General features: G+C 43.7%; 1 protein-coding gene across 11 annotated transcripts in view; it reads right to left on the bottom strand.

The window, feature by feature from the left end:
- Positions 1 to 5,443: 5,443 nt before the first annotated feature.
- The window catches only part of DCUN1D3 (defective in cullin neddylation 1 domain containing 3), a 37,157-nt gene continuing 31,542 nt past the window's right edge, over positions 5,444 to 11,058 (bottom strand). For all 11 annotated transcript variants that reach the window (XM_038540149.1, XM_038540146.1, XM_038540148.1 and 8 more), the window contains 2 exons: positions 9,009 to 9,544; positions 5,444 to 7,742 (listed from right to left, as the gene is read on the bottom strand). In XM_038540149.1, coding sequence (XP_038396077.1) covers positions 7,259 to 7,742; positions 9,009 to 9,439 — 915 coding nt within the window. In that variant the 5' untranslated portion in view covers positions 9,440 to 9,544 and the 3' untranslated portion in view covers positions 5,444 to 7,258. The remainder of the gene's footprint in view (positions 7,743 to 9,008; positions 9,545 to 11,058) is intronic.

Genomic DNA, 11,058 nt, shown 5'->3' with positions numbered 1-11,058 from the left:
GCGGGTGGGGATGTTTGTTTTTTAAGAAGGCTCCATGCCCGCCCGACCTATGGCTTGGACTCACAACCATGCGATTAAGACCTGAGCTGAGGGGATCCCTGGGTGGCTCAGTGGTTTCGCGCCTGCCTTTGGCCCAGGGTGCAATCCTGGAGTCCTAGGATCGAGTCCCGCGTCAGGCTCCCGGCATGGAGCCTGCTTCTCCCTCTGCCTGTGTCTCTGCCTCTCTCTCTCTATGTCTATCATAAATAAATAAAAATAAAATTAAAAAAAAAAAAAAGACCTGAGCTGAGATTAAGTCACATGCTTAACCGAGGCACCCTTGTATCGTTTTTTAATAATTTAATTTTCACACTTATACCTTTTATTCCTCCCAGAATTTGTTTTGGCATATGGCAACTTCCCCCAAAATATTTAGATTTTACCCATTTACCTATCTTTACTTACCAATCAAGAAGAATACGTCCTTTACTATGTAAGTCCATATATTTAAGAGCATATGTGTTTTCTTTTGTCTTGTCTTACACTAAGGTGCCATACCATTTTGTAGCTCTTTATTTTAATATACTAGCAATTTCAGCAGCACCATCCCAGATAAACACAGGGCCAATCTGCATGGATTATAAAGCACTATAGTCAGAGGCTTTGCTGTTGACTGCATTGCTGCCATAATCCACTAGGACTTTTTCAGCACCCCTAAGGCAAGAGAATCAAGGTTGGAACATTACATGGGAAGAACATTAAGCCCCAAGAAGAGCCTTTTATGGTTTTCATAAGATAGGGGCCTCTTGAGAAGTCACAACAAAGGAAAGGAAATGAAAAGGTTAGGCTGGTTTCCATACCTTTCCTTCCCCAAGACTGACCCTTTGGACCTAGGTCACAACCCCGACCTAAAATAGGACTTCCAGAGCCAACCCAGCCATGTGCTTTTGGCAACTGGACTTGAAGAAAGAGAAGATGCCACTGTTGAGATGACTCTTTGGTACTTCTCTGGATCCTCGGCACTACCTTCTGTATACCTTTTTTGCTAGAAAACATCCATTTTACATGCAGTTAAGCTCATCTCTGGTGTGAAGAAGTTGCTTGCCCCTCATCTAATCAGAATTTGTATTTTAGCCATATATAATCTGTACAACACCATATCAACACTTTGAATAGCTCCAGGCTCTAACTAGGCACCTAAATCTTTCACTTTGGAATTCCCCAAATTTCTATTTGTTAAGGTCGTGGCTGGGCTGAAGTCTGAAAGGTTTAAGCACAGAAGAGACAAGCCCAAGAGCCAACTGGGGAATAAGAATCTGTTTTGGAGATACACTTTATAAGTAAGAAAAAAATTAACCCCCACCCCCACCCCATTTCCTTCCATCCTCCATTTGATGCTAACCTTGATAATAAGGAAAGAAAATAAAAGAAATTCCGGTTCACTGAGGAAACCTTATAACCTTCTCCCTAGCTAAAGGATGTAGCCATGACTCCCAAGTCCTTTCCAACTACAAGGAAAAAATAAAAGCACATCTAGTCCCACCACTGTACTTACTTATTTTTAGGAGATACCAACATGAGGCTGGAAATCTTTGGGAAGGTCATTAGGGCCTCCATCAAAGAAGTGAGTAAGATGGCTGGCCAATAGCTTTCCTGAATATAAACAATAACAAGACAGAAAATACAATGAAAGGAAGCTAAGGGTCATAACTGGTCTACCATAATCAGACTTCTAGGATGTAAGAGCCAAATAGAGCCATCAGGAATCATGTTAGTCAAAGCCCCAACCCCACCCCCAGTTTGGCACAGAGAGGGAAGTTAAGCCCCCAGGAGGGGCAGTGACCTGAAAGGTCCAGTGTGACCATGCCAACCCCCATCTCTTCCTCTCTGGATTCCTTGCATTACTCACCTGACATCCTTTTGGAAACCTTAAACTTAGGTGATTTAGGTGCTTTACAAAAACTTTTTAAATCCTAACACTGATGGAAATAATAGTCTCTTGATTTTACAGAGGAGTATAAGGAAACTCGGAATTTCACTAACTTGCCAAAGGTCACACAGCAGTGGCACTTGACAGTTTCAGCTTGTGTCCTTTGCCTTAATCACTGCCAACCTGATAGATGTAGGAGCCATCCATTAGCACAGTGCTCAAATTCACTTTTTGTTCCTCATAGGAATCGACATCAGTTGCTACAATAATACTATTTAGGTAGTAGCCCTCTGAGGACTCATTGGTCTTTTTGCCTACAAGTATTAGGACCCCAAAGGCCATTAAGTTGGTAAGTGGGAAGTCAACATCCATGTCTGAAGTCTGAGGATCCTGTACCATCTGAATTATTTTCCAAAGCATAGGAACTGCTATCCAATATCATGTTGGAAGAGGCTCCCGGCGGGTAAATCTCGCCCCAAAATAAAGTCACTGGTTGGGTTTGTGGTTTTTTTTTCTCTCTCAGAATTGTCAATAGTGAAGTAAACAAATTTATTAAATCCAACAGCAGGTAACCTTCCAAATAAAAAAACATCAAAAGAAAAATGTAGACAGACAAAAATGTGTGTAACAAGTTAATAAAAATATTCAAGGAGCCATTTTGAGAGTGCAACAGTGCAGCGAATACAAACGGAAGTATTGACCTTTGTCAATAAGTTTGTACAACCTTAGGAAACACACTGGTCACAAACCAAGAGGAATCCACAAAGGTGGAGGGTCACATGAGTAGTGGACTCATCACCTCAGTGGGTTAAGGCAGGGTATCTGTAGGACCAATTCATCCAAGCCCCATTTGCCTATTGTTTCAAGTTCCCCCTTTGAAACCTAGAATCATATTCGTTAGTGCAACAGGTAAGAGCAATTAATTACAGACTCGGGGCTGGGGATCAGAGTCGGGGGGTGGGGTGGGGGGGTGTCACCATCTGCTGAAGGGCTTCCTTTGGCAATATCCAAGATTATGTTGTATTAAGTAGCAAAAAGAGAAGGTGGGTAGTGGAAAAAGTATCTATGAAAGCAGGCTTAGTTTCCAAGAGGAATAGGATGTTGAGGCCCCAGCACCTGAATCAGGAGAACCTGATGGTTACTCAAAGCTATTTGAATCATCTCGGCTTCTGCAACCAGTGCTCAAGCATAAACTCTTTCGATAAGGAAAAACACCTGCATAGATCCTCACTAAAACATGGCCCTCAGTCCAGGTTAAACTGGATATATACTACCAATAAGAATTATACTTGGAAAGGGAGTGGGTAGAAACCCCCTCTAGGATTCAGAAAACAGATTATGGAGTAGGAGGAGGATCAACAAGATAGGTCCTCACATGAGTCCCAATTAACATACTTTAATAACTTGTAGTAATCCTTTCCCTTTCAACTGTTTAAACAAGATACTGCTAGAGTCCCCCCACAGGAAGACCTTTGTCAGTTTCCAAGTTTTTCGAGTCCACCCCCCCCCCCAAGGGAAGACCTTTGTCAGTTACCAAGATGTTCAAGTCATCACTAAGCAACATTAAGAGACCCAAGAAAAATGGCAAAGCGGGCAGCTAAAATAAACCTAGCAGCAGCTTCTCTCCAGCCCTTATAATTGTATAATTGGGTCTATTCCTGGGCTTCACTACACTCAAAAGACTTCTCTTTAAATGTGGCAAACCACAGTCTTACATAGAGATGTTTTGATTTTTAAACTTTTAGACCCAAGTCCTTATCCCAGTAATTTCCCATCGTTGTTTGATGCAGTCTGGCATAATAGGATTTGAGGCCATCCAATGAACTATGGAGTCCCACATCCTGTGGACTCCAGCACTGAGGACTAAATTTTGACACCAGCCTCTGGGAGAGCAGAACTGTATTAAATATGAACTCTGTGGCTTAATCCTTGCTCCCTTCCCAAGAAAGCTAGTTTGTGCCTTCCTTAGGGAAGTTTAATATTGAAAACACTGCCTAGTACATTTCCAATTGGATTTCTTTAGGCCTCGGCTTGGGTGAAATTTGGATCATTACCCAGCTCTAATTTTTCTTACCAGAAGAGTAGATGGGGGTATTGGACCCAGCTCACATGTGGGCACAACTGGTCCAGGTGAGGGAAAACTGTTGAGGCATCCAGCTTAAGCATAGCGAAGTGTCATTACAAGAGGTGGGGTTAATGATACAAATATGGCAAGGATGGAGCAAGAGCATGTCAATGAAGCAATACTTCATCTCATATAGCTTTCTAATCACTAAAGAATACACCACAAACTCAAAGCCATTTGCCAAAAACTAAGAATGTCCCAATACATACTCAATTTCTCGTAGTCACCCTCAGATATTTGCCTATTTTCAAAATCCACATCCTGCCCCTCTGTACCACCCTGATGTGATGTTGTTAAAGTGAAGAGCACACACTGGCTTACCCCCGAGGGGCATGCATGTGGCCTCTTCCACACAATTACTGCTTGCTCATTAAACAGCAAACCTATTTCTAGGCTAAAAGGAACAGGGACCTTTAATTTCTCCATGACTACAAACCATACACATACCCCACCTTCGTTCCCTTTGCTAAAAAACTGCTTTTCAAGTCAAACACTGGCCCAGAGCTAGCTTGCACCAGGAACTCCAGCCTGGATAGAACCTACAAGTCCTTCCCTATTTCCTTTACCGGTTTCTCATTTGCATTTCTGTAACAAATAGATCATTAAAAATATAACCAAAAATAATTTATTTAATGGCTTTCTTTGTGGGAGGTCGGGATGGGGAGGCTGTATAGTTCACAAAAATCTACCCACTTCTAGCATACCTAATGCATGGAATGCCACCTTGTAGGCTGGGGAAGGAATCCAGTTCCTCCAGAGTCCTCAGGATTCTTGGTGCCACCCTCTCTTGTGCTCTTCTCTCCATATATCCTTGTAATCTAAGACATAAGGGAGCCTTACCTGGCTAGGAGCAGCCTGCCCTTTCCTTTTCAAACTCTATCCAGTCTAGAATCAGGAAATATTGGGCTCGCAGGACTGGCTGGATGAGAAGGCAGTCTCTTTAAAACCTCAGTCTAGGCACCCTGACTACAGTTGAGCCCACAGAACCTGCTGGGGCCCCTGGAAACTCTCTTTATACAAGGAACTTGTGTCTTAGGCTAGAACAAAGCCAGACATCTGGCCTGAGACCCTCTTCAGCTTTCCAGCAGTACTAACTTGCTGTGGCTGATTCTTTAAAGTTTCCCTTCTGTCCCTCTAGAAGGGGCAACTGCCAAGTTTAGGATCTTAAAAAAAAAAAACCAAGTACGTTTCCTATGTCAATGTCAATGTCAATCTTGGAAAAACACCGACTGCAGGAACTCCTTAAGTAATCATCTTTGGAAAGATGGGAGCCTGGAGCCATAAGGCTCCTAATAAAGGAACTCAAAATAAGCAATTCCTGCCCAGGCTGAGAAACATATACCTGGGAGGCAGATGGAAGTAGTTAGGGAAGAAAACTCCAAATGTTTAATAGACAAACTCTCATTACCTCAAGAGTATAAATATTTTATGTTTTTATTTAAAAGATTCCCTTTTCAATCTGTTCCAAAGTGTTGGGAGCTGAACTGTACAAGTTCCTGCCACCCACCCTTCCAGTACAGTTTTTTGAGGACACTTTTTTTTTTTTTTTTTTTTTAATGGAAAAATAACAAGAGGACCCTCTACTGAAACCAGGTAGGACCAGAGTCAGCTCCTGTGTGGCAGTTTGGCCAAAGGTGGCCTTCTGGAGCAAGCACATGGAGGAGTCTGGGGAACTGGGCCTCCCTCTTGTGAGGAAAGGTTTGAGAAAATTCATCCTCTCTTTAGTGAAGATGGTCCAAATTCAGATTCAAAAGCCTCCATTTATGATGTTACCTGGCACTCTTATGCTTTATATATTGAAGGCAGCTCCCTCATTTATGGCCAGTTTTAGCAGGCAAAAAGAAACAAAGGAATATAGATACATATATGTGTATATATATATTTTATATAGGTAAAATATATACATATCTTATATATGTATATATACATATTTGGGGGTAGGGGAAGGAGAGAAGGGTCATGTAAACCTAAACAGTCATCACATTACCCCAAACGAGCCTGACATTAACAAAGAAGATAATAAATAACTCCTGGGGGTTAAGTGACAACATGGGTGCAGCAAGAAGGGAAAGGGCACACATTTAACTATTAAATACACTTCTATATTTGTTTGGCAGAGTTCAGGCCAATCCCAGGCTTCTGCACTTGCCAGACAAGTAAGCTGATGATATTAAAAAAAGAAAAAAAAACTTTACAAAAAAAAATTCAAGCAGAGCTCCATACCACAGTTTTCCTTCAAGTCAGTTGGCCGGCAGGCACGGTTTTCCGACCACCAGGAACAGAAACTTTGGCTCCAAGGCAAAAGAAAAAAAAAAGTATTTTCACTTACAACATGAAAATACAGAAAATTCATCAAAAAAAGAAAACTATCAAAATCTACTTCCAGCAAAACTGAGGTAGCACTGCTTTCTCTGCATTCAATGCTTAAGTGGTTCTCAGTACTATGTGTTCTAAAAAAAAAAACCAAAACTGCTCACTTGACTGACAGGTGCAGCATGTTGATGGATAAACTCAACATGAAATGCAATAGGTCAAAGAAGGAATGAGCAAGAAGTGAAGAAAATAAAGAGTTTCGGATAAATTAGCTTAAAAGGGGGTTGTCACCAGACTACAAATGCTCTTGGCTGGCCTTAGCTCTCCAAGAGCTTTAAATCGCCTGGGAATTAATGCAATATGGTTAACAGTTAACACTGCTATTCAATTCTGTGTAAATCTTTTAAAATAATTATTACAACCTAAATTCAACCATGTAAACAGCACTACACACAGTACAGACCTGCCCTGAAAAACAGAATATGCAAAACTGAGATCTGGCACTGTATCATCTTGTAATGTTAATTCAACCTAACCATCCCATTCCCCCCTCCCTGCTCTACACCCTTCCCCACAAAAAAAAAAAAAAAAAAAAAAATCTAATTTGTGCAAGAAATGGCAGGCTTATTCTATCTGAAGGCTTCAAAAAAAATACACAACATGTAGCCAGGTTCAAATATTTTGGGGAACCCCCCCCAAAAAAAGAAATAACCAAAATAACCAAAAAGTGAAGAAAGTGCCTAAAACATGATACAGCATTTTAGAGCCCTTTCAGATACAAGGCAGAGAAAGGTGTAAAGTAGAAAATATCTGGATCTTCAGTAATTTCCAGAAAGGTCCAATTCCTCCGTTGGCTGCAGGGCAGCAGGCAGATCCCTGCTGCTGCTGCTGCTGCTCCTGGGATAGAGCCACTAAGTCTGCTCCCCGGGACACAAGCCCTCGGGCCCTGAGCTGAGTGCACCTCTCCCTTCCCCTTCTCGTTTCCTTCGCTCCATTTCCCACTCCACAAAGGTATCGAAGAGACTTGGCCAGGCCTCATCTTCACTGTAGTTGCTGAGGTCAGGGCCAATCACCTGAGTGAAGTTAAGGAACATGTTCCAAGTGTCCCGGGAGATGCCCTTGATCCCCGAGGGATTCTCCGTTAGGAAGTTTAGCCACTGGTCCAATACTGGAGGATTGTTCTGGGTAAAGACTAATTTCCACAGGGCGATGGCTATTTCCCGATGCAGTGACCGCTGCCCTTCTTCAGAGTCCAGACCAAACTGAAATGTAAACCGGTAGAGATCCTTGAATTTATCCTCTTGTTTGGCTTCTGTTAAGAGGCTAGGGAATCGTGCACAGATCCCATCAATGCTGTCTGCACTTATTGCTTTGCAGCCATCAAAAAACTCCTTCCTGCAACAGGAAGGAGGGGGCACAATTAATATTTGTAAACAGTATCATCATCTGCTGAGAGGCAATATAGTACAGTAAGAGCATGGTTTTGAGATTGGACGGCCTGGATTTGAGTTCCAACTCCTCCACTAATTAGTCCTATTTATCCATCTGTCAAATGGTGAGAATACCACCTTACTTCATAGGGTTTTGGTGAGGACTAAACAAGTTAATATATGTCCACTGCTTCTAACAGTGTCTGGCACATGGTAGGAGGCTGATGGTGGTTCCTTCATTCACTTATCCAACCTTCCAAAGCGAAACTCCAGTCTCCCGCTTGATGCTCTATTTCCCATTCTGCAACAGCAATTAAGCTCAGACTCCCCTCCTAGACGGGGAGTCTTCCTGCTTTCCTTTTGATTCTCTATGGGTTGTTTGTTTTTGGAATATTTTTGGTGACTGTCAAGGGAGATCTTTGGAGCCAAAGATTCTGGCTAACTCTGCCACCAGAGATCAAAGTTCTATTATTAAAGAACAAAAACTGCGTATGTATTTTTAACATCTACATAACACTTTCAGGTTACAACATGGTCTCTCATTGATGATCACCTCAGAGACTGCTGTTTCAGCTGAAAATATAAGGCATCTGAAACCCAGGGGCTAGAAACGGGTTGGGGGCGGAGTGGGGGGTGTGTGCTCTGCAAACTACACGTTGGGTAACCTTGCTACTACCTCCCCCACAACCAACCTCTACAGGGACATATGACCATGGTGATGTGCACAACTACTGCTTACTAACTGGGGCCAGTTGTCCCTGTTGGCACATACGCTGGCTGAGGGACATGCACACAGAGCTAGAAGGGGCAACTGACTCCGTGAGTGATGGAGGCGGGTCCTCAAAGGTGCTCCCCAGACCAGCACTCACAGTGCCTGGCACATGACAGGTGTACAATAAATATCAAGTGGGTGAGGGAGTGAGTGAATTACGAGTAAACAAGTGAAAGAAAAGATAAAAGTCTGAAAGAGCAGTGGTGCTGGGCAGCAGTGTGGCCACAGGGCTCCATGTGGGTTATTCTTTGCTTAATTTCAGGCAAAGACAGTCGTTGCCTGTTCTTCAAGGGCTGCATAGGTTTATAGAAACTGCCGAAAACAAAAAACAAACAAACAAAAAAAACTTACCCAAAACCCTAAGAAGCCAACCCAGTTCTACCCCAGCTGGGCATCCCTGCCCAGGAGTGCACTCATCCTCCTCTGCTCACCTGGTGATATGAAGTATTTGTGACTAACCTGGTGAATTTGCACATGGTAGCAGCCTGGAACTTCCAAGCCAAGAGCAGCACTCGAAATTCTGTGGGGTCAACACATAAGTCATTGCAAAAGCGCTCCATGCCTTCCTCCAAAATTGCATCCTCCCGCTCATCCTTGTAGCGCCTAAACAGTTCTTCCAGCCTCTGCAGGGAAGACTCCTCAGCATTGGACTTGGGCTCCCTCCCGGCATCTCCAGAGGACGTTGGCAGCTGGCAGGGCTCAGTGGCAGCCTCTGCCTTCTTGGTCCCATTCACAAGGATATCCCCGCCTGGCTTGCCACACGCTGGTGGCTGTTCCTCACGGTGGCCTGCGCTCCGTCTGCTGTGTGACTTGCTGCTGGGGTCACGGTCTCCGTTCTTGCTGCCCAGGGTTGATGAGGGATTCTTGCACTTGGTGACACACTGGCCCATGGTGCTGGTGGCCTGGCCTCTAGAGTGGCCCCCTCTGGATCAGATGCCCTCGCAGCCACTGGCCCATGTGCCTCAACATGCCATCAGCCAGAGGAGCTAGCCAACCTGGAAGAAAATCGGAGCAGTTACCACTGGATGGGGAGACAGGCAGTCACAAATTCCCCTCCCCTCTGGGGACTGTGCCCCAGGGCACCACTCTATTTCGTGAGCCAACCATGAGCCCAGGGAGATACCCACAGTTCTTTCCCATAAGCTCTCTACCCTTCACATTGGAGATGTAGGGCTAGGGCACATATGGAGAACCAGTAAGAAAATGCCTAAAATTCTTAAGGTAACATAGGTTACAAAGAGGTTGATTCATGTGCAGAACGCATCAAGGAAGACTACAGTTTTGCCAGAAATATTCCAGAGGAAATCTGTCTTGCCAACTTGCCATCACATAAGAAAGTTATTTGGTCCTGGGTTAAGCCAGAAGGTGCAAATAAAAAGTTCATCTTCTAGTTCCTAATGTCAAAATCCTCAGATTTTCTTTTTTTAAGTAGAAGGAGTAGGGAGAAAGGGTAGCCACATTTAAGACAACTATACAGTTTCATAATGGCCTAAAGACAAGGTAAAGTATCTGGGGAGTCAGGACTACATGCAGTGTCCTAACCAAATAGCAAAGTAAAATTTGCCTCTGATCTCTTCAGATTCCTTTCTGGGGCTCTCTGAAACAGTAGGTGAAATGCCCTTTCTCCACGCTTCCTCTGCCCACCCACAGGAGCCAAACACCAGGCCTATACCCCACACCAAGGTTCCCAGTCCTCCAGTTTCTCTCTCTCCCCTCCCCAGGTCCTCTGTGAGGTTGTATAAAGAGTCAGAGCCAAGTCCACACCAAACAGGAAGGGCCTACAAGGCTGGCAAGCTCAGTCCTCCAAGAGGGTGTCTCCACCTTAAAAGAAGGGTTCATTTATCCAAATATAATCTCAAAATGGTAGGATAATTAGCAGATAAAAAAAGAAAAGTCTGCACGGATACATCACAAACTCATCATGGTGGTTTATTACTTATTTAAGAATGTTTTTAGAAGAATTGCTAGAAATTTCCTGGTCAAGGGTGAAGTGAATTCTCTGCAACTGCCTCCTCAGGACTCTCTTAACTTCCAACTAATTCACGAAAAGATCCAGCTACAACTTAGTACCTGTCAAATTCTACCTGCTGCCATAATCACTGCAGCCACCAAAATGATGTTAATACAACTTTAGACCAGGAGCCAGAAGCAGAGTAGGTAAAGGGGACCTACATCAATGTTAGTCCCATGCCTCTCCAGCTCTAGGAAGCGTTGTGGCCCTTAGTGATCCAAATTCAAATCTCTTAGGAGATAGGCAGTGGGGCAGAAGGGTGTGTGTGTGTTTTAAAGATTTTATTTATTCATGAGAGACAGAGAGAGAGGCAGAGACGTAGGCAGAGGGAGAAGCAGGCTCCACGCAGGGAGCCCGATGTGGGACTCGATCCCGGAACCCCGGGATCACAACCTAAGCCAAAGGCAGATGCTCAACGACTAAACCACCCAAGTTCCCCCAAAAGGGTGCTTTTTATGGAAGGTTGGAGCTTTAAACTTTACCTAAAGAATTTTGATT

Source organism: Canis lupus, chromosome 6 (assembly GCF_011100685.1).
Source record: "Canis lupus familiaris isolate Mischka breed German Shepherd chromosome 6, alternate assembly UU_Cfam_GSD_1.0, whole genome shotgun sequence".
In the NCBI taxonomy this organism is placed as follows: domain Eukaryota; kingdom Metazoa; phylum Chordata; class Mammalia; order Carnivora; family Canidae; genus Canis; species Canis lupus.
Note: the sequence above shows the minus strand (reverse complement) of the source record. Positions and strands in the feature narration are given on the sequence as shown.